General features: G+C 39.0%; 1 protein-coding gene across 30 annotated transcripts in view; it reads left to right on the forward strand.

Moving 5' to 3' along the window:
* nrxn3a (neurexin 3a) overlaps positions 1-25,015 on the forward strand; it is a 322,672-nt gene that overhangs the window by 253,453 nt on the left and 44,204 nt on the right. For all 30 annotated transcript variants that reach the window (XM_064322559.1, XM_064322726.1, XM_064322770.1 and 27 more), the window contains one exon: positions 16,702-16,873. In XM_064322559.1, the coding sequence (XP_064178629.1) occupies positions 16,702-16,873 (172 nt within the window). The remainder of the gene's footprint in view (positions 1-16,701; positions 16,874-25,015) is intronic.

Consider the following 25,015-nt stretch of genomic DNA (forward strand, 5'->3'; position numbering starts at 1 on the left):
AGGGTTCAGTTCCTGACAATAGCGTCTAAGTTTCACCATCATACAAAGCTGCCCCGTCCACAATTTGCAGGAGTACTGCCCATGATGGAGCGGATGGGCAGAGATATGTTAAAAATTTTATTCACTTAACTAAATGTGAGAACGGGGCATCATGCACGCATTATGGGCTAGTTTCTAATGGGCTTTCACGTGCTGATGATCACTGACTCATGTGAAACTATCAAAAGGCATTGATTCAATTAGTGAGTCAACTGACAACATGATCACTCTACCCATTTTGAGATTTATGAAGCATCTCTTCCATCTCACACTTAAACCCAATTACATATACTCCATATTTTTTTAAAATCACTGATGTAAATGCAGTGCACAGACAGCTTGCTATCTATCGTTAGCTTTAAGTGCATTTTGGTCCTCACTGCTTAACAAGCATGCTATGATGAATTTTCACTCCAAATAAAAATTGGTAGCATCTCATAAAAATCTAAATGCATTGAGTGATCTTTCTAAAAGTGCATGAAAGTCTCCATTTTAGCCCGTGGGAACTTGTACGACAGGAAGGATATTTGCATGCAAAAAATGGGCATCAGGCTGAATAGCACTTTCTTATCATAGAGGTGGTAAAGCCTGGGCAAAGACTAGAATGTCATCTGCCTTTCCCTGGTGTTGTGAGGGGGATCAGGGCATTTTTTTGTTTGTTTGTTTTTAAATAATGGTACACACAGATCTCTGTGCAGTTTGTGGTGATTTAGGCAGCAAGTTGCATACTTAAGTTCTATCCCTTCCTACACGTACGACCATTAAACAATCAAGTCCTCTGAAAAGGCAGGGTATAAATACAAGTCTAGCCAGGCATACTGTGTAATAACTACTGTTCGGATCATGTTTGAAGTTTAAGTAGTTCAGTTTTTCACCAGCTTTTATTTCACGCTGACCCTTCATCAAGTAGTTTTTTCTCCCCAACTGCATTCTCTTGGCTTATAATGTTAGCATGTGAATAATCAAGACTCCCTGCCTGGCTTTCTTTGAAATTCCTAAATTAATCAGGTGCAAAAACTTCCATTGGCGTAGGAGGCTGAGGGTCTAAGCAATTGAGATAAGTAATGTACTGTACCAAAGCCACCAGAAACAGTCTCAACTTTAAGAGAAGTTCTCATATTGAAAGAAAACGCTCTTGCAAATGCCTGCACAATGCATGTTTGTTGACAAATATAAATTATGAATTTATAATCCTGATGGTTTGTATTGCGAATCATCCAGCATTCTTTATGCATTCAAACCTCCAATCAGAAAAGAATGAGCACCTTTGTGAAAGACGCACTGCCAGCTATCTGTGGGATTCGGTTATGATTGTGGCACATTTCTGCAGTCTTTCACTGCTTTGTCTTCGCCTGGCACCTCTCATTGCCACTTACACTGACACCGGATGATAACTTTTCTGATGCACCCCAGGATATCTGGGTCTTTGTCAGATAATAGACCCTCCCAGCCTTAGTTATTGTCATAAATCCTTGACACATGTACACGTACACAGGAATAAAAAAAAAAATGTATTGATTTTCCATGGAAATGCTCATAAATCCTGCCTCTCTGACAGTGATGCTATGAGCCGACATTCGTGGTCCTCCATGTAGGGGATCCACCCGGTCCATCTTGTTTGGTAAATGGCGCCCCTCGCCGCTCCCTTGGCTGGCCAGCCAGCCAGCCAGGCACCCCATCAGGTAATTGCACTGCCTGGCTCCTGCATTGATCTGGAGCCAGTTAAGGCAGGCTATTGTGAAGTGAAATATTTAGGTCACCAGACTGTACACAGTAGAGAAGGCTCTTGAAATCTGTCTTCAAAGCCGCCGTGTAAGAATAACTTCTGTTAAAGTGGAGAGAAGGCCATGATGTCATTTCTGAAAGAGCTTGAGGTGTTTTCGAATGCATTTATTTATTTATTTATTCTTCAAATGCTTTCAGATGTGAGCTGAGGGAAAAAGCACACATCTTTGCTGTGACTTGTGGATTTCATGTGTTTTGCTGAAGCAGTGTGAGAAAATTCATTTACGTGAAAAAGTGGATATTTGTGGATTTTACGTGGGACCAACATTGTTTGTGAATAAGAAAAATCATTGCAGTAGATGTTCTTTATGTACCTGCTGTTTTTACAAAGAAAAGGGTCCAAAGTGTTTTGTTGTATCTTGATTATGTCTTTCTTATGAAAAAAATAATTAGAACATTTGTGTTGTAGGGCATTACAACAATCTGAGGCCATTTAAATATATAGATCTCAAGGAGATGTAGCTAATAGCCCTGGACTTAAAGGTTCAGGAAACTTGATTCAAACTGTAGTTATTTTCTCAAGAAGTGACAATTGATTGTTTTCTTAATATTTCTTTAAAGTTTTTAATCTAATTATAACCATTAAATTTTAAACACTTTTAAATTATTGTGACCTTTTCTGCAGACAAGGACAGGGTGGGCATGTATCCTGTGCTCATTAACATTCATATCTATAAGACACGTCATATGCAAACCATCCCTCATCGCTAGCTAGGTTAGAGCCGGTTCGAGCAGTAACCTAATACTACCAAACAAAATGAAAGAAAGCAACATAATCTAGGCTTTTCCATTGTATAGTTAAACCTGAAGATCATTCAATGTGTTGTAACACTGAGCTACTGTACAAAGATTGACATTTATGGTTATAATTTTTAATAATCACTATAAAATGAATCAGTTCATATGTAAAACCTCTGGAAATGTAACATTCCTGAACTCCTATTTTCAGAGTTAGTTCAGCTGTATTTGTTTTCTTCTTTGAAACTTCTGTAAGAATCAAAAATATCCTTCATTGCATATAAAACAGCCCGGGGCAATTGAAAGCATCCACTAAAACTAAAAAAGTCAACTATCACTTTAAGACAAGCAAACAGAAACGGACAGTGAGCCCTGCATGGATGTGTACTCTAGCATTATTCCATCCCTGTGCTTCATGATGTGCATACTGCCTCAAAATAGGTAGTGACTGAAAAGTGAAGTGTGATGTTTATCTTTTTTGAACACTTATCCAAACTTATCCAACCCAATTAAGCTACTGACTTTTTGTTCTTGTCTGTGTTTTGTATGGCTCGCCACTCCAAGCTTCTTGATTGACAGACTGGAGAAGTCAGCATTTGCTTAGCCTAGACAAGGCAAATAAAAGCATGAAAAAATCAGAATAAGCTGGATCTGGCGTGGCTCCATCTGAAGAAGGGATGCTATCCCTCTATCACCGAAAATGACTTCAAATTACACCGACAAGTGTATAGTCCTGCCAATGACGTTCGGCCATATTGACTTTTCTGTCTGGGTGGTGGAACGAGCAGAACTGCAGCCTAAATGACTGCAGATAACAGCAAATGAGGTTGTGCGGTGCAAATTCCATTTACAGACGAAGGCGCTGCGGGTGTTGACGGCTCTCATTGTGTCCGTCACCAAGACGTGGGGGAGCATCTCCCTCCAGCGCACTCAGAGCGCTCATTTTTAAAACGATAGCGGAGTGTATGATAACATGCTGGCTTTGTTCTGTACGTATTGGTTTCCAAATGACCCGAGACAAAAAATGATAGTCAAATTCCCTCAGGTTCGTGTCACGAAGCTCATATCTGTCGGAGGCTGATATGAGACAGGTCTCAACAACCATTGTGTCCTGATCAGTTACTCACATAGTCAAAGTTTTTAATGAACAAACAGTGCAATGTTTATCAAGGCTTACTTTGTATGGAAAGTGGAAAGTTAAAGACAAACATTTCATAAGGCACATTTCATTTTATTTATATTTTACTTCATTTTATTTGTTTATTTTTTACATTTATTTATTCAAATTACACCTCCAAGAGGAACATTCTGTTCTGCACTCATGGCCTTATGCTATATGTTAATAGCATGTGTGGGAGTGATTTGAGGAACATAAATCAGATAAGAAGGGTAATCTCTATTAAATCCTTATTAGTCAACATAAATGTATGTAAATTTATTGGGAGACTCAACCTGCCTATTTACAAACATTGACTCCACATAGAACTTTTCAGTAAATGCAGGTCCATGAGCAGACTGCTAATGAGACTGATTTCTTCCAGCTTATTAGTAAATGCACGTATTTAACAACAGTGATGCTGTAAGGCTTAAATGCAAACAGCTAAGCCCTGGCTAAGCTTTCTTCTCTCCAGCAGATTAGAGCAGACTGTCACAGTCCAGGGGATTTTGAAAAAGATGGATCTCATTTTTCAGTGTGAAGATCATGGCAGCAAGGCCCAGTGACACTCCCAGTATATGTGCCACTTCCTGTGTATTTCTGCCTATACCTACTTGTCTGAAACTTAGGTTTAAAAATTGTGTCTAAATGCTTAGCATTTCATTCAGGAGCACCAGGAGTACAGATCATTTGAACAAAGATGTGTTTTCAGTGGTTAAAAGTAAAAGAGACGGACGCCTTCAACTGGTGCCACTGAGAAATGGCACATCACTATGCAGTGCAAAATATGTATCTGCATTGCATGACATGGGCCAAATATTGCTGGCAATATCTTGCACTCCGTTTTATTAAAATCCACTTACATTTGTGCTCATTTAGCCTGAAGCATTGCTATTTTCAGTCCATAGATGTTTTGGGTATAATTAAAGAACACATTTAGTTGTAGGAAATTGCCCAGCGAAACGTGAAGCATGCCATTTTACACATAAAGCCTTAAGCAGCATCCATGGTCACAAAGGCTCCACCTGATTACCACCGAGGCTTATCCCCCTTTGGAAGTCGGTGGCTAAAAACAGGGACTTCGCTATTGAACGGTTCAAAGTCGATGCCGCTATGGATATCTGGCCCTGAAGAATAGCCCTGGGTTTTTCCATCACCAACCTTTGTGTCCCACACCGCATCGGCGGGTTCGCAAGCCTCCGTGCGGGGTGCGCGCACAAACAATGCGGCGCTCTGGTTTGTTTAATCTTCCCTGACAGCCTTTAGTCTCCGCGCGCTCTGCGCTTGACTCTGGGGAAGACGAGAGCGCCCATGCGGCGTATCTGACAGTTACCAGCTGTACGTAGGAGCCGCGCTCCGGAGGAGCTGCGGAACGCTCGGCAGAAGGGAAGAGAGTCCCGCCTTTAAAGCCGGAGTGAGAGGAACGGAGGCAACAGATGTTTGGCGCTTTGGGTTCCCGGTGACATGTGCCCCGCTGCAGGAGGCTGACAACACCCCTCTGATGACTTATTCATTTATCAGATCTGTATCTCATTCTTTTCTATGCATATATTCACCGTTCAAGGACACTGAGTTTTGATCTTTTCACTCCCCTAAAGCTAGAACATGATGTCCAAGGGGGATTGACTTCCTAGGTAAAAAAATAAATAACTAATCAGACTAATTGCATGCAGCGGGCTGTTTTTTTGGATTGTGATTGGTGTACATTAGTCTTCATATATCTTTTGGTGAACACTGTTTGTGTCATTCTCATGGAGCTGGATCTCTGTTATCTCTATTATCATAGATGCAAAGACTATTGGACTGTGATTTCTGTTCTTTGAATTCACTTTCAGTATGTTACTATCAAATTAAAAAGCAAACTGTGAGCATACTGTCATGTGTAATGTAGAAGGGTTTTACAATCCCCGACATACAGTACTGCAATGTGTTTACTATTTGCCAGCCAGCACCCAAAGCATATACCATTAAAAAGAGCTCAAAGTTGTGAATAGTAATCGGGCTTCCTGGTGTGTTTCCAAATGTACAGATCATAGCAATGCTATTTAGTATTTATGGGAAATAATGAATGAGGAACTGGGCTCAGCCAATCAGCAACTCTGCTAAATTACTGTGGCAGCCCAGGATTGCACCAAGACAGGCAGGTGGTGCCACTGCCTCGCAATATATAATTGGCTGAAATGATTCCATTCCTCTGCTGACTCATTCATTAAATGTGTATAATTGTGCTATTTGAGGGAATGGATGTGTCTGTTGAATGTGATAACATTTGGTTCATGCCTTTCCCACCGGAAATGCTGCAAAATAAGCTAATCTTATACATACAGTACAGCCTGCAGTCTGCCAGATTAGTCAGGGGAGACACAGACACCTGGAAGAGAATTCCCCATTTTGCAGCTCTCTTTTATGTGAAAACAAGAGAGAAGGTATGCCTAATTTTATTTTAATTTTTTTTTTTTTTTTTTTTGCAGTGTAGTAGATAAACACGACTGTCCTTCTTTACAATTTCTAAATCATTTGCCTACCGGTTTTAAAAGTCAAGCCAATAAAAGTTAAATAAATGCATTAAATAATAAATGCGGTGGAATCCGTGTGACTGAATACTGTATGACGTCCAAAGGCAATCAAAACCCAAATGTGAAAACAAGATTAACAGAGAGCCCCCTCAGAACGCATCCATCCACCCAGAAAACTAGGTCATTTGTAATGATACTGTTGTAATGCTATTCCATGTTGGAGCCAGACATAGCTCCATAGCTCATAAACTTGACCTAGAATTCTTAATCATTTATGCATCCATTTTTGGCTTATGTATGAATATTCAGTCTGGAAAAAGGCCTGCCCATTAAGCAGCAATCAATTTAAACCATCAAAAATTATTTGTTTAGGTGTTCTGTGCTCGTATTTTTGTGTGGCACTTTGCCAACAAGGTGGATTCACTCTCCTCACATTGAAATAAATGTAGAAATAAATGATTTAACACAGTCAAAGCATGCAGTCTTAGAATATGGAACTATTCACATTTTGTGAATTATCAGTTTTGATCAAGGAATCAATTAAAAAAACTTTTGCATCAAACATATGTATGCCCTAAAAAAGCACAGCTCCTCTGGGAAACACCAGGGCCCTGGTATTACATACAAACATAATCCTTAACTGAAAATTATATGATCGTATGCATTCAATATGAGGTATCATGAACAAACTTTGGTAAATTCCAATTAATCTACCATCATGCAACAACTAAATGTAGGAACATTCTCTTGTTGTTGAATGATGGTAGAGCAGTGAGGATGAACAACACAGTTTTAGAAATTAGCTTAAAAAGCTTAAAACTATTTAAAATTACCGTACATCTGTTTGGGTTTGCAGCCTGTGAATTTTGGCAAGCAATTCAGCATATACTCATTAATTATTCTTTCTGCTTCATCAACACAATTGATATTGTTTATAGCCACAACACGCAATTTATACAGCCTTTTACCTCTGATGATCATATAGCTTTTACCTTTTGAAGAAGTCTCTTGTGTATTGATCAGAACTAAGAAAAAGGCCTAAATCCAGCATGTTTTATGTGGGTAGCACTGTTGCTTCACAGCAAGAAAGTTATTGGTTCGAATCCCTGCTGTAGCTTTCCTGTGTGGAGTTTGCATGTTCTCCCTGTGTTCTGGTTGGTTTCCCCCAGGCACTCCAGTTTCCCACAGTCCAAAGACATGCAGGTTAGGTTAATTGCCCCCCTAGGTGTGTAAGTGAATGGTGTGTGTGCCTTGCAATGGCCTGGTGAACTGTGCAGGATGTATTCCTTCCTCTCACCCAATGCATGCTGGGTTGGCTCTAGCACCTCCCACGACCCTGACCAGGAATAAGCAGGTATAGATCATAGATGGATGGAAAGAAATGCATAGATAAATTGTTCATGCCATCGGACGGAGGAGAGAGTAATCTGACTGCTTTGTGGTATGTCTTTGCCCTTCTTTTTGATGATCTAATTAAAAGAGTAAGCTCCCCTACATTCCATTGACTCTGATTCCATTAATTCTCTACTCTTCTATTCTTGTCAGTCTCAAACTATTATACTGTAAGATAATTCCTCAGTGCTTCTCAGACCCTGTTTTAATCCCATGTTGATGTACCACTTACAATGAATGTTCTGTACAGAAATAAAACAAAAGCATGAACAGAAATCATGCATATTCCTTAAGCACAAGTGATTTGCATTTCATGGTTAATGCAGGGAAAGCAAGGGTGAAACGGACAAGAAACATTGCTTAACCCTTAACCTTCGTGCAGATGCCAAATCTGGCCCATCCTCACCCATTTAAGGCAGATGTCAGCATCACATAGACTTGGAAAATGCCTTAAATGAAGTAAGAGACTTGAACCATTTACAGGACTAAGATTAGTTTATGTTCATAATTTAAATAGAAATAAAGTGCCACAAATGCCTTCATCTTGGCAAAAATGCAAAAAAACAAGTCGTTTTCCTTTCTTGGCTATCAATGATTCATAGGAAGTTTGAAGTTCACCCTTCAGCAATGCACAAATTGCTAGCTCCACCCCATAGTCCCTGGTACTGTAGAAAAGTACTAAAAAAAGCTTTTACTTGTCAAGGGAAAGCAAGTTCTTATTACAAAAAATAAAATCTGAAATCTAAAACAAAAGGTTTTGGTGTATCGAATTTGCAACCACAAACCCAGATTTTGCACTTAGCCAGCAAATGAGATCAGTCTTCTCAATTTACCGTTTTGTATCTGAGGCAGATCAGCTGATGACTTGGAGTGGTGACATTATTTAGCGCTGCTGTGGAACTGCCACATCGGGTCACCTTGTTGGCTCCCCTTTGTTTCCTTATGGGCATAATGACTGTTCCCACAATGGTCAACTGCTGTTTATGGCAAAATGTGAACATTGCCCTCATAGCACAGTGGATAATTGGGTGTAGTCTCGCCCAAAGAAAGGGCTCAATCAGCCTGGGATTGCTTGCCAGATGTTTTAATTTTGTTTTACACATGCTTAATTTTCTGTTAAAGCATGTCCTTGATTGCAGCTAGCTTGCACAAATCACTGGTTTCAAACTTTTCTGGATACTGAATCACATTTCTGTAGTCAGCAAATAAACAAGTGAGTGACCGTTGTAACTTCAGGGCCCTGTCATTATAATCTATGCAGGAATATATTTCTGGTACCGAGCGGATTGCTAGCTAAATGTCAGATCCAGTTAACAAAGACACATTTACAGTGTCCGTTGTAGGGCATCGTCATACAGTACTGTACATGTGTCTTAATACGATACAGCATTTGATACAGGCTTTAAGACTCGTTATATCTTTGTTATATTCTTGCTGTAACTATCTTGACACTGTAGCGCTGTTGTACTTTATATTTATGTGCCATTTCTATTACCTGATCAAGGTGCTGACAGCTGCACTGCCTTGCCACAGTTTGTGTGCAAATATCATAATCATTGAAACAGAAACAGAATTAAATACTCTCATTACAGGAAGAGAGACAGAGCCGTGGGCCTCCACATCCTTTCTTCTTTCCTTGCATTTTAGCTTAAGAGACAGTCTTATGGGTAATAAAGAAAAATATAAATATGTAATCAATTGCAAAGCTGGTGTACACAGTTTCATAGAGGTTTTTATATTTTGAAATTTTTAATGAAAAGCTGTGAGAGATGTCAGTTACACATACTCCTCTGCATCTACTGGGTCAGGTCGGAGATAAATCTCTATATCGTGTGCATGCACTAATACAAATAAAAGACATCACAATGTAGTCTATTGCTTTTTTGAGATTGTGATTGTAACATTTGAAAATGGGCATAAGATCTTCAACCCATGAATCCAATACTGGTCCCATTTTTGTTAATTATTCTGCGGCTGTATCATATATCTCTTCGTGGAAGAAACAATGAAGTGAATCTGAAGTGAATAAACTGTGTGAATCTGTTTATGAAACAGGCATCATTATAATTGACACCACTTTCGTCGCTGCAACAGAACTGTGAATACTTCATTAAGTTCATTAAATTAGCTTTCTATTTGTTGCTGTGGATGTGTGAATACCCATGATGCTTTGTATAAAATGTAGTAAAGGCTATTATGCTATGCCGACAGTATAGGATTTTATAGCCTCTGTATGTAGGCATGTTCTAGACCTAATAGAAAGAGGTCATTTTATATCAAAAATGCAAATGCTGTTACTGTTTTCAACTGGAGGGGTCTCTAGCAGATGCAATCTGAAAGCAAAACATTGTTTGTCAGTCTTTCTGTTAGTGTCACAATGAATGATTAAGAATTACAGACAACAGTTTCAACTAGACAACTGTGTCCCTGGCAGATGTTGTATCCTGGTGCTGTGTATAGCCACTGTATCGTGTTATTTTTGTTACTCTGTTCTATAAGACTTCTTTTGCGAGCTCTTTATAAGTTACACTTTTCTGCCAGGGGGGCTTCAGTTTCTTATATCTAATTACACTGATTAATTCCCTCATCGACTATTTCACCTGGTCCTCCTCAGACCTACCTCTATAGTATGCACGCCACTTTGTACATTACTTGAGGTACTACAAAAATTCAGTGATTCTACATATTATTATTGATAATTCTATTAGGAAAATATCTGGTGGGTATCATGATCCTTTTTTGTTGCAAATGCTTTTCTCTAAGTTTATTTTCTAAAATCCAGAGCTCTACCATGTGAATCATTTCATTTATAGGTATTGGATAAATTCACTTAATTTACATATTAAGTTTTACCCTAGTGGGCAGTGAATTATGAGATTGAGAGGCACTATTTTATTGCCTTAATTGCTTTGCTTGTATTCACCAGCACATTAAATGAAATATCTGAAGACCAGATTCCATTTGATTACGAAACTGTTTCAATTTAATTTACTAAATCCCCAATGCAGTTTTGAAGCACCATATTCTGTTTAACTACCGATAACATTCAGTTATTCCAATAACGAACTACAGATAACATCTCCTTTAATAACCTTCCAGGCTCAATGCACAAATTAACTTGGACTTTGATTGTCATGAAGAATATACTGTACATTGTTTGCACACGTTTCTTTGAGTTTCTTTAAATTTCTTTGTGTGTTGATGCTCTGTATGTTCCATGTCCGACAGTCAAATCAAGTTAAGTCAAATCTTGTTTAAAAAAAATTAAAAAACAAGACAAAAGACAATGCAACAATTGTTTTATTGATAGCAGTCAAGAGACACGAGAGTTAATTTAGACAGTCCATAATGTTTAAAGAATTAACTACATTTAAAAAATGACTTCTGTCATTTTTTGAAGGCATGACATTTGTGTGTGTGTGTATGTTTGTGTGTGCTGCAATCAAACAAATTCATTTTGAACATTTGATTGAAGTTATAAAGTTAAAGATCTCTTTTGTGTGGATTATTGCTATTAGTTTACACTAGCTGCAGAATTTTTTACTATGATGCCTCATAGCTCTTCATATTCGCTAGGGTATAGTCGTTATGATTCCAGAGAAAGTACAAAAAATCCACGCACAATAGTTATAAATTATATCAATTAATACAGATACATGTGGAGAAAATAAAGTATTTTGCAAAAAGATTCATGAGACCAGCCAAACAATATCCTATGCGAGGATCAGAGTAGTCACGACAGTTGACATTGAGCTACATAGTGTCAACACCATTATCCTGCACTAGGACTCTATAAACCAGCGATAAATTTAAATATGGTCTCCCTTTTGATGTAAAGGGTTAGAGGTTAACTTCGAATAGCACTCTTGAACATTTTACCTACCCAGTAATGTACGTCAATTATGTGACATTAAGTAAAGTGCCCATTTTATTCTTGTACTCACAAAAGATTCCTACTTCCTCATGAGAGATGGGGCTCAGGGGTGTATAGCTGCTGTCAGTGTTTCTGGGAAATCGTTTAGAGTTTATGTTTGCCTCTGTTCCCCAGTGTCTGCATCACCTCACTATTTCCAATCCAGCTACACTTATTTTATTGTCAAGTTATCTCATGTGAGTAAACAATGTAAACGTTGTTGTTAATGCCCTCTTGTTCTCGTTAATTATCAGAATTAAACATTTCAACAACTCTATTTGAACAATAACTAAACAATACCTCTCTAAACAAATTTAAGTTGAATATTGTTTGTAATATATGCTTATCAAATTATTGTTTACAATCACATATATCTAAATTATCTTTCATGAAATTAGCTATGTAATGCAGTGAATGACTGTAAAGTTGATTTCATTTTCAGGATGCCAAATGCTTCCTACATGGAAGCATCTTTCCTGTTCTTTACAGTGCACGGATATGCACAGCTAAATTAACTCTCACACTTTTTTCAGTAACCACTTGGAAATGAGAAGAAAATATGTTGCATTATTCAGAGCACACTCATGTCCAGACTAAATTGTCTTTACTCTTTCTATAACTTTTAGTGGGTACTTTTGTGCATACTAAAAATACAAACCATCGTAGATAACATCATGCTAAATTCCTAAATGTAAATACATACGTTCAAAGACAATATAAGTCTCACAGCACATTATTTTAGAAAATTAATTTGAACTTTTATTTATGTACTGAAATCGGACCTACGTAGCTATCGGTAGTTCCAGTTAAGCTGTGTCAATAGACATATGTAACTGGAAGTCCACAACTGAGGAATGCAATTGTCCTTTGTCCTTTGAGGGTAAGTGAAGCTTATGTCTGCCAGACACCTGCTGTTGATCACCAGAACCCTACAGGTTACCGGCTGTGGTCAGATGTGGCTCTCCTTTTGTAGCCATCTCTCCTGTGGTACACCGTGTGGCTTATATTGTGGAAATGATCAATGGCTTGCGGGTGACTATATGGACACTGTGCATTTGCCTCAATAGCACTGCCGCCTGCGTGGGCGAGGGTCGTGTTGCTGTGACCGTGCAGTCCTTCAGTTGCCACTGAAGTGCTGTATAGAATGTGACAAATGACGTAAGAAAAGTGAGGGGGTGGAGGACAAAATATGTCTTTGATGTAGGAATGAACATTGCACTGGGAATTAATTGAATCTTCAGATAAAATTGTCCTACTTGATTTGGAATATACACATTATTTCCGTGGTTTGATTTAAGGAAGCAAACAGTACTTGGAGGCTGAGGTTTATCATTACATATATCTTTCATTATTACTGTTTTTGTTGTTTTTTGGTCAGAATTTTTGATCAGATTTATCCTATTACCATCAGCCAATATGTTTTTTGTCCACTTTTACTGAGAATCAATACTAGCTGCAGCTTTGTAAATGTCACTTTTTCTGTTGAGTCTGTTGTTTACTTGGTCTGAACTAAATCCGGCATGTAGTTTGCGCAGTATTTTGAGTGTGATTTGTTCCCTTGAAAGAGCTTCATGCAGTCAGATTGATTGGCCTGGAATTAGATGCTGAACGTATCACTTGTGTCAGTGTGCAGTGTCATGAAGACCACAGAGGCCCTGAAATGGTTGGGTTGCTCTGACTGTAATTGTAACAGTGCCAGTAACAGTGTTGTTCTTGCTTTTGCTCAGCCTTAAGGTACTAAGAGATTAATTCCAACTCCCTCTCACAAACTCCTGTAAACTGGTAAAAAAATAAGGGTGAACTATCCAAAGGGTGATGAAGTACTGTCTAAACTGAAATATGTATATATCCATTTTAAAATTTGGATTAAAATTAAATGATTTTTTTATTATTTTAGATTATTGTTAATGAAAATTATTCCTTTGATCAAAATGAAATAACACTGGAATAATTTAATTGCAATTAAAGTGTATTGTAAAGCCTATACGGGGGGAAATTATACTGTCTTGTGTCCTAACCACCTATCCCTGCTGAATTGATTTGAAGGATTTTATGCACAGTGCGAAAGGCTCAAAGTACTATTGTTATCTCCATGGGAGAAACAATAGTTTATTGTCCTTGTTCAATTTTACCCTGCATGTCAATTTTGTTGTTTTAATATTTTCGACAGGACATTCTTTTTACACCTAGCAAACGACCAGCTAATAAAAAGTAATTGGAAATGTCAATCACTTCACTCAGGCTTGGAGGCTGAATTATCTTGCTGGTAATGTTATTAGTTAGTTTTGGGGGGAAAATAAATTGTTTGGTAAATGTATTCTGTAACATGTTCATAATCGTGAACGTGTTATAGAAGTCTACATTCACCAATTTATTTATTCCCCCCATACTAACAAATAAAATTGTATCAGCACAACAGAAATGCCACACAGTGCAAAAGTGCATCCGAATAGTTTAGTTTTCCCCAATGTCGCTACTTTTTCATTACTTCTACTTCTTACTTTGCATTAATACAGCAGGATATTGTATTCGTACAAGCATTAGAGTAGAAGGCAACTTTTTGACTATTGCATTAGAGTGAAAGGGTGGTATTTATGAAGGGTTCCCTGATGTGATCAAGGAATTCCAGCGATAAAAAAGTAAGGCTTTTATGGGACCAAAGAATGTGACTTTTAAGTGCCTGTTCCTTTGATTGCAACAATCCATCACAGGGAAGGTTTTTTTACAAAATGCATTTCCCATGTATTCATTCAATTTCATCCAGTTGATACTTGAAATGGAAGCATGCACCAGAATAAAATGTTCTTTTTGTTCACCTTTGCCTGAGTTTGGTATACTGTACCATATGCTGGCAATCTGTATCCCGGTTCCACCAACTGCAAATACGGCTTTTAAATATCCAGATGGTGTGCAGTATTCCTTAGATCACATCATAGTAAACCAGACCATCAAACTAAAAGGGAATACAACTGTGTATTTATGACTACCCACATTTCACTGCCAGATTCTCATGTCTCTCTGTGAGGACCACACACATCAAGTATGAATGACCCCATTATACTGAATGCTTAGCGTTCAAATATGCTTTCGTGTTTCTACCATATGGTGCGTAATAGCTTGGATCGGCAAGAATACAGTTTTATCATAGTTGCTTTGTGTTCAAGGAACAAAGTATTCCTAATGAACTTGAGAACTCTGGCCTAGATTTCCGTTTATACAGATCAGCCGTGATAAATGTGTAAGATGGTGATACGTTTCTCCCCTATCTAATTTATTTATTTCTAATTTTTATCTATTATTGTGTCATCTTGGAACTGATGCCCACTGATAAAGACATAGTACAAAATATTCTGATGCACAAATATAAAATATTCCGGTGATTTATAACCTTTTGAACTGTTTTAGATACGTATGTGAGAGAGAGAGAGAGAAATAAAGCAATAAAGATCAAGGTTGATCCAATAAGGCACATTTGTAAATGATATAATACTCAAATCAGTTACATATTTCTCTAGTCATAATGCTTAAACATTGTAATTTTAAAACATTTGTATGTAATATGTCTTCCAAATTTACTCTTGAGAAATCCTGAAACTATATATTTTTGGTTGTGATATGTACATTTTTAACACAGAAAAAATTGATATAAATGTCCTACTGTTTGTTTTAATTGTATTAAACACATGACATTGCACTGCATAAATATTTTATGGTAGAGATGTGGTACTGAAGATGAATAGAGTATGGATTTAGAGCACACTTAGTGTTTATTGGTGAGCGCTTGACTGCAGCATGAAAGAGTTATGAAGTACAGTACATGACAGTATGTTGCATACACATTTGTTGAGGACTGGGATCCCTATTCTCCCAACATGAACCCAATACAGTAATGCAATTGTTTACGATATAGCACACTAAGCACAATATAAACATGGGAATTGTATTGTTCTTGGCTATTTTTGATATAATGTGGCTTAAGTGGGTAAATAATCCCTCTGAACATGAAAAGCTCCCAATTGAACAGCTTGTTAAAATTCTGGGATTGCGGTTGTGGCTGGAATGAAAGCCAGCATACACAGGGCTACTCCAGGGCCAAGGCTGGGAACCACCGCTCTAGGATGACCATATACGTTGAACTATATGTTGCCCTTTACATAAAGTGACTTAGAAAAGAGAACTTTTGGTTGATTAGGGGTGGGATAAAAAGTGTGTATAGTCTGCGTTTCCCAGTACTGCCCCCCCCCGCCCCCCCAGTCTGTAAATGCTCCTCCATTGCAATGAATGAATATTCATTTTACAGTAATTATTAATGCGTTTCCCCAACATTTCTCTTGCGTAGTTTGCTCATTTTCCTGTAAAGTCAACTAATCTTGCTTTCACTTGTCCAGCGTTAATAAGACAAAACTTATTTTATCAACTATTGCAGTAAGCCTCTGTGAGCCCCATAAAGCCTTGAACAATTAGGAAATGTTCATTATGACAGTTTGTACTTTTGTCTGAAAAAGTGCTGTTCAATGTCCTTGGCATTTTAAAAACAATTATAGTACTATAGGTCCAAGCCTACATACAGAACCTCAGTTGATACAGGACTGCATATTTCATTGTTCAGAATAGGAATGTATTGATACAGATTGAAATGCAGTTCATCATTAATTGCTGCTGTTACAATTTTGCATGTATTGAACGTTGAGGCTGGGCAGTGGCTTTTTATTCATGAATTCAAATCGGTGATCATGGTTTCTACCAATGAATTCAGAGGAAAGTGTGGAAACATACACGGCCGTGTGAGGGCGATATAATTCAGGGCCTTCAGTGACCATTAATCTCCCTTATCTCTCCTTGTTTTATTTAGTGCCATTGATTTTGGCTACTTTCACTGCGTTATTTAGATCAGTGCAAAAGATACTTCACCATGATTGTGGTAACGTGATGGTTGATGAATTATTTTCATTAAGTGGACTAGTTCACCAGAGGTCTTTAATGCAACGGATTATTTGAGAATCTTTTAAAAAAAATGTGGGGGGCGGGGTGGTCACAAATATTAACAAGGTTGTTTTTGCATTTAATGAAATGTGAAAGTATGCACATGGGTGTGTGGCATTGCAGGTTTACCAGGTAAACTGAACCCAGAATACTGAAGAGGTTTTCTGTTTGTTTTCCAGGAGCAAGGCAAGATTGGCGTTACGTTTAACATTGGGACCGTTGACATCAGTGTGCGGGAATCCAGCACCCCTGTGAATGATGGGAAATACCATGTGGTACGATTTAACAGAAATGGAGGCAATGCCACACTGCAGGTGGACAACTGGCCAATCAATGAGCACTACCCCACAGGTAACTTCTACCCATTCATTGACTGATAAACGCATTAGTATTTGTAGAAAAGAAATGGTTTGTGAAAGACTCACTGGACAGCAGTTGCTTTTAAACCACTGACAATCAGAAAGGGAACAGAATGTGTTTTGTTAACATTTTCTCTGTAATATCCTTTTGAGCAAGAAAACACTTTGTAAAAGTAAGCATTAAAAACTCATATGCCCAGACTTTCAAGTGCTTCACTTTACAGGAGTGAAAGACAAAAAGGTCCAATCAGTATGCTCCATATGAGGCTGGCAATCATCGTAATACACATGTTGTTTTTCTTATTCTCCTTTTGAAATTCCACATGCGGGCGAAATTCAAATTGTGCGAGAACTCCTGTTTCATTTTTTCTGTTTCTTTTTTTTTCTTTGCACAAAGCTAACAAGGTGAATGTCTTGTGGGAGGCATTACTGAAAGGACAGTGGGCTCTCCTTTAGGGAAATGAAAGACATAAAGGCTATAAGCAGCTCTCTTTGAACACTCTGAATGCTAAGTTACCTACTGTGGAACCTGTGGTGTATTTGGTAAATAAAGGCAAGCCTTGTATGTCATGTTCCCAAGTTGAAGGGAAAAGCAGGTCCAGAATACAAATAAGGTGATCAAATGCAGCCTATTCTATCCTTAAGTCCTTGCAGTCCATTAATTTGGACCAAGAGAGACTCACCAAGCCCAACAATCACCGCAGGGTTCAAACTGAATTAATTTGTACACCCTGCCCTCTTCTTTGATATCTGTATTCTGCCGTTCTTCCTTGAGTTATAAAAAGTCTGGACCACCTCCTCCAATCAGGGACAAGCTTGGGTTGCAATTTTCTCACCCCCGCCTTAGAAAACAAGCACGAGGAAAGGAATCAATTTTTATGACATCTGACAAGGCAAAACTGGGGGTTAAGCCATCTCCAGTGCATTCGCTGCTCCTTGTTAAAATGGACATTTCTCTGGTGAAGAGATGGGAGGATTCGCCCTGTTGAAGCATGCACAATTCAAAAGGGTGGGGTGAGTCATAACTATCTGCTTCCCTCAAGCCCATGCTCATCCTACGTCACAAAGTTATCTTTGTGCGAGAAGAGAAAAGCTAAATGACTCACGTATGGCCTGGTGCTCTGTCATCAGTGCCTGCGTTTCCCTGGCTGTCATCACAGGGTATTCTCCACGGTAACTATAACAACAAATGAGAAGAGCATTCACATGGGCGCCAATTTATTCTCCCCTTTAAGAGATGGCCGGCGAGTGTGAAGCTGCCAGTGCATGCACTCAGCACACCAGCCCCCTGCCTTCCCCTTAGCAGCGCTGGTCATCCTCCTACGCTCTTCCCTTCCACAAGCACCCGGACCCTTTTAATCAGGCGTCCGGTTAATCATGTGTTATGTTTGCGGGTCTCGAGGAACGTGTCAGATGAGAGGGGGAGGGACACAGCTGCGACCCTGCGGATGCGAGCCGCATGCCCACGACTGACGCGGTCTGAGGAATCGCAAGAATGTGGAGCTGGAACACCCAGCGAACGCTCCTATTCAGGGATGTCCCTGGTCATCGTTTTGAAGGCTGTTCTAATCGAAATTCGGTTTTTCTGTTCAATTGTCGTTCAGAGGAAGTGACAGATCCCAGGTGCAGAAGTGATAGTCTCCTGCTCCTGGGGTTTATTGTCAGAATCACTTTATTCAGAAAGGGGGTTTAAGTGTAGCACTAAAATCATGCATAGCACATATATGTATGCATATAAATAAGTAGCATATTGGCATTTTAATTCCTTGCTGGTGCTCAGGAGAATATTGGCGATTAATACGTCAAGGAGAGGTAATTAGCATTCATTAATAAAATAAATTTTTGAGTGCTGACCTAGCATGAATGTTTGAGTTAGATTCTATTGGCTGTGAATGGTATTTCTGCAGTGTTTGAATTCCTACAGCATCCTAAGAAAGTATTGTTGGTGATGCTACATTTAATTTGTAAATGCATTACCTTTGCAAAAACTAAATCTAAATACTGTACATCAATGAATTTGATGCCATTCCCATAGTCCTGACCCAACATCTCAGTCAGATGAGAAAGAACAGTGTCATTTTTTCTGGCTTAATGAGCACATTGGTAGATTCTGGTTTTGGCAGAACAGACATTATTCACACGAGTTCAACAGGTTCAGCAGTCTTAGCAGAATAATCAAAACCCTGATCCTGGTTCTTGTCCTCCATTTTGAAAGGATTTTTAAACTTAGCACTCACATTTTTCCATTTGACACCAAATTCCTGGAGAAGGAAGTGCCACTGTCTTGGCAACAACATTAGCGTATTAGCGTAGCCATTAGCGTATTATCCGTTAGCGTAGTTTGGTCACAATACTGAATATGTGGTTGATGCTTCACAATCTGTTGATTGTTGTCAGTGAAGCTTTGCAAAGGCCATGTCCTTCTAGATGCTGTTACTTACTGTAGGCTAGCAGCTAATATTTAGATCAGCAGCGGATGTAATTCAGCCATGACTGATTTATATCCTTTCTAAAGACTGTGTCATTTCATCTGTAATTACAGGTTAGGGCGCAATCAAGACCTCGCCTCAAATGCTTTAAGCTTGAGGTCCTTCATTTTCAGCATATAAAACTGCAGACCTATAAAAAAGATTGGCTTAAGTGGCCCTGAAATACTTTAATAATTTGCTCATTTCTGAGTCGGTTCATGTTTTCTGCAAGTAATCCGGGGAGTGAAAAACTGACAGTTTGCTAGCATGAGAGACACTGGAGAAGCAATTGAATGGCACAGTGAAAGCACCTTGTATGCCCCCCTCCCCCCCCCACCCCCCTTCATTATAGTGGAGTCGGCCCCAGTTTTAGTGTAATGTGACAGAACAGAGAGTATCTATGCTGGTTTTATGGATGTAATGGTTGTATAATATTTTGATATAAATGTCAGCCAAATGGACTACTCTGCCCAAAGGTTTTAGCTTGCAGATAAAATATTTAGAATTATAGACAGTCGCTCAAGAATGTGAACTGATAGAGCAGTCATCAGAAGGCCCCCTCAGTCAAACCTTACCCCATGTTGTTTGAGTTCAGCCATCCCACTGAGCTATCACTGCATGACCTTTGTGGAACTGAGCCTTTTTCAAATATTTAATTATACTACTATTCTTTTTTATTTTTTCTTACTTTTGTTTCTTCTATCGGTCTGAACATCCCTGAGTAGCCAGTATGAATAACCATCTGTCAGGGCTTCAGGGGGATAAGCACTCGTCTTTATGAGCCGTCATGCAGTATTAAAGCATGCTATGTTATAAGGACAAGAACTGAAGCAAGATGGTATTCGTGGTATTATATAGTTTATATTTTATGGGAGACCGCAAGTGTCAAACATCTGCATTTTATTTTTGCAGATGCAATTTTATGTGATGCAGAACAACCTAAAAATGAATGTATGTTTGAACAGACAGACACATTTCATTTTTTTTTTTTTTTTGAATGTCAACAAATATCCTCATTATCTACTTTCATCTCATGCCATTATAATTGAGATATATTATTTCAACTTCCTGGGGAAAATCTGAATATAGCTATGGGGAGCTGAGAAATTTTGATGTCAGAACTGCAATACAAATACTGATTTATGTCGGAAAAGCAAGCATGAAATATAGCAATGCTTCATCTGAAATATGACAGCATAATTTAAGTCAACAAAATGCGCTGTTTTATATTTTTTCCTGTTTTTCCATGAAAATATATTCAATGTATTATGATGCAAAAAGGAGTTCTAAAGCAGAAAATAAACAAATTCATGAAATGTGTTTGTAGAGTAAGTATAGGGCTGATTGTTCTCACCTTGGGTATATATACAGTGCAGTATTTGGACAGTGACACATTTTTTGTTTTTTTGGCTCTGTACTCCAGCATATTGGATTTGAAATGAGGCAATGAATATGAGGTTAAAGTGCAGGTTGTTGGATTTAATTTGCATTAATTTACATCCATTTTGGGTGAACCATATAGGAATTGCAGTCGTATATATATTGTTCCCCCATTTTGGGGGACCAAAAGTAATTGGGCAGTTGGCTGCTCAGCTGTTTCTCCCAGCTGTGTGTTGTTGCATCATTACCTCAAGAAAACTACCCTGTACCAAAGTGATGGAAAGAGAACAGTGTGGAGAAAGAAAGGAACTGCTCATCATCCAAAGCATCCCTTCCACTCCCCACCCCCCCATCTGTGAAACATGGTGGAGGTAGTGTTATGGCTTGCGTATGCATGGCTGCCACTGGTACTGGCTCACTTGTCTTTATTAATGATGTAACTGCTGACGGCAGCAGGATGAATTCTGAAGTGTACAGAAACACCTTATCTGTTCAGATCCAACCAAATGCCTCAAAATGCACAGGAAGGTGCTTCACCTTGAAGCAAGACGATGACCCCAAACCAACTACCAAAGCACACTACCAAGAGTTTTTCAGGGCCATGAAAGTGAAATGTTCTTAACTGGCATAGTCAATCTCCCAACCTGGATTTACGTACTGAAGACAAGACTGAAGGCAAAAATCCTCCAAACCAAACAAGAACTGAAGGAAGGCATCACCAAGGAAGATACCCAGCATCTGGTGAAGCTTATGGGTTGTAGACTTCAGGCAGAATGCCCAGATCTGCAACCAATATGATGACTTTATTTAAGATTTAAAATACCCTTAAATAGTGCAGAGCCAAATCAAAAAGCAATGTCTCTGTCCTAAACATTATGGAGCTCGCTGTATGTATGTATGTGTGTGTGTGTGTGTGTGTGTGTGTGTGTGTGTTTCATTGGTCTATTCTTCCTCCAAAATGAAAATATTTACTATAAAAGCTTTCACAGATTGGCTTTTCTTGTATCACTGACTGATTGGGGCTGAATTTTAAGGCCATGAAAGTCAACAAATTACAAAGAATATGGCTACAAACATCCTGTAGTTTATTTTGTTGTTATTGATTTTGTGCTGCCAAATTTCAAGCCAAAAACAACTGCTATAGCTCTGAAAAACTTAACAGCACAAATATTATTTTGTACAAAAGTACAGCTCTTCTAAGGCAGGCCTTAGAAATCCAAATCCAGTATCCATCCAGCTCAGATGAATTGCACTGCTATGTATTTAACAATTCTGCATTGCTCTGTCAGCCAGAATATTGCAAAGTCTATTTTATTCTGCGAGGTCCTTTTCCTCCATAGTTTACAGTATTTGGAAGAAACCTATTGTATTTGCATTCCTGGTCTGCCTGTTCAACTGCAGTTCTGCAAGCAAGTCATTTTCAGTTTTAGAGCTCCTCTCTAAATTCTCAGCACATGCACAATCTGGATAATCCCGCAGGTTTATAAATGGAGGGATTTTGTTAAATTTTATGAAAAATGTTTAAGTAACATGGTTTTATAATTTTTTTTATGATGTACTTGCTGAATCCATTGTGACATTTACACAGTTCTATCAAGATTTAAAAACATAGAAAATTCTTGAAGACAAATATTATTTTCATCCTGTGTCTTTGGTTCTCCTTCTGATGGTTTAATGTGGTACATAACAACAGCTGGTGCACGACTGAGTGTTATGGTACCATAGATACCTGTAAATTGGGTCAGCTAATTGGAATGCTGTTACAAAATGGAGGTTAAAATAATTGACAGTTCCCAATAAGCCATGGAGCAGGCATTTAAAATGAAGTGCAAATGAATACTCAGGCAAGCTGATATGTAACAGGATGAAGGCGCAAACAAAAGAGGCTTAAACATGATTGGAACTGGCAGATTGTATAGCATCCACAAAAGAATGTAAAGCTTGTGGAAAATCTGTGTAATGTTCCCTCTCCTACCCCATTCTTTGGGGCGGGTTCAAATATTCTGCTGCAGTCTGGTCCAATCCGGATCAGCGCTTAGCGTTTCTAAGAGGGAGAATGAGAGGGAGGAAGAGAAAGAGGAAGGGTAGGTGGGGGACAGAGAAAGTGAAAGGGAGAGTGAAGAGAGAGAGGCGGACGGAAGACGAAACAGAGAGAAACAGAACGCGGGGAGGTTGAGACAGAAGGAGAAGGGGAGAGTGGGAAGGAGCAGCCGAGGACAAGGGCATGAAGAAAATCGGAGTGCAGAGACAGAGAAATGGGAGGGCGGGGGGACTGACAGAGAAAGGTGGAGTGCAGCCAAGGATGAGGTTTTTGGAGAGCAAGCACTCCCATAAAGAGACAAGCGGGAGATTATAATAAATCCCAGAAAGGCATATAAACAAATCCCTGAATCATCTCAGGAAATGTTTTTTTGATTTTTTAATAAAAATTAATTGAGTATTTACATTAATTAGAACTCTGTTTCATCCCAGAGCAACACGAGCATGTTTTTGTACTGGAAATCAATGTGAGATATCATCTTTTTCATAAAACAAGTGACAGTACAGAATGAGTGAATACTTGAAGAAGCCACCTGTCTCCCTCAAGAGAGCGGGTTACCAATTTTTTGTTCATGCTCACACTAATATAATTATATAAATTGCCTTGAAATACATGAACATACGGGATGTGCCAATTTACATCAGTCCATGATAGACCCCTTGAGTGTGGTTCATCTCTGTGAGTAATTAATGTTTGTTTGATGGTTTACATAATAAATTGAATAATCTTTGATATATTCAGGAGATGCATCACCTTTTGCCATCCACCGAGAATGACCCCACATTTACACTAAGTGTGGACACAGTGTTGCCCCACATACTCCCCCACTGGGAGGACGAAAAGTTTGTCAGTGATGGTGAAAGTTAATGACAGACAGAAACATTGTCATGGCACTTGAGAGAAGAGTGCCATGGAAGATTATCTTTGACTGACGTACTGTACCGTATGCTTCGGTAATATGACATGGCTGCTATAACGATATGGAAAGGACTGTGTAAAGCATATATTCATGTGCACATTCACGCATGTATATATTTCTGTGTGTGAGTCGATGCATTTTTTTTGTTTGTACTGTATGTGCGAGGAATTTCAGTCTCCATATGCCCATCCTGTTGCCCATCTGTCTGTGTGTGAGTCCATGTGCGTGTATGTTTGCATGCATGTGTAGTATATCTGTGCATATGCAAATTTATGCGCATTACGTGTACGCATGCATATATGCACCAGTGAGGCTCATCCACTCACGGACTTTGGCTTTGGCTTCTATGGTTCCAACCGCTGCCTCTCACACTTACGGGTCTCTGTCTCGGTAATAGCAAGGGACAGCGGGGAAAATGGCAGACCATTACAGCTGCGATGGGTTATGCTATTACACTTCCCCAGTTGCCGCGGTCTGGGTCCCCCAGATGGCAGTCAAATCACTGCATCGTTTTTTGTGTCACGAGCGGTTTGCGGGTAGAGAAATGTCCCGGGAAGTGTGTCCCGGCCTGTCAGGGATGGAGACAGGAAGCGCTGTTGCAGTCCTGTCCAGCCCATGATGCGGTTGAAACCTGTGCTCAAATTTGGAGACTTCACTGACAGTACCCAGCCAGATTTTCTTTAATATATATCACTTTTTATTTAATCGCCAACGTTTCAATGGTTTCAACTTCACTTTTGTCAATATATTTCTTTGAAGTTTTTGGGGGGATTTACTAATGAGCGTTAAATAATTTTGGAGATCATCAAATGTGAGAGATAATTATTTAAAAGACAGTTCTGTGGTGTCCTTTCAGACCCACAGTATCCAGGAAAAATTATTTTCTTTTCAGAAACACGGGCATCGGGTACAGAATTATATGACAAAAATTAGCCTGTCACTTCATAGAAATGAGTTTGAAGCACTTACTTTTTGATTCTCTGACCTCCTAATCAAAATGGAAAATTACTGCACTTTGCTGACTTAATCCCCATATTATTATAGAGCCATTAAACGCTCTGACATTCTTCAGTTATTTGCTCCCTCTTAAAGACTGTTCTGATAAATGATGCTTTCAACTTGGCTTGCTCTCGCTCCACTCAGGGTGGCATTTTGTGCAAATCTGAATGACTTTTTCATCAAGGAAACACGCGCGCAAACGCAGTTACCCCATGTTGCTTCGGCCTCGCGGTTATTGCAGCTAGCCCTGCGGGTAGTGAAGTGCCGGGGCCCCATGGGGCCCGGCTCAGACGAACGCTATTTCAGCTCAACAACTGCTCGCCTCCC

The sequence above is a fragment of the Anguilla rostrata genome, chromosome 1 (assembly GCF_018555375.3).
Source record: "Anguilla rostrata isolate EN2019 chromosome 1, ASM1855537v3, whole genome shotgun sequence".
NCBI lineage: Eukaryota > Metazoa > Chordata > Actinopteri > Anguilliformes > Anguillidae > Anguilla > Anguilla rostrata.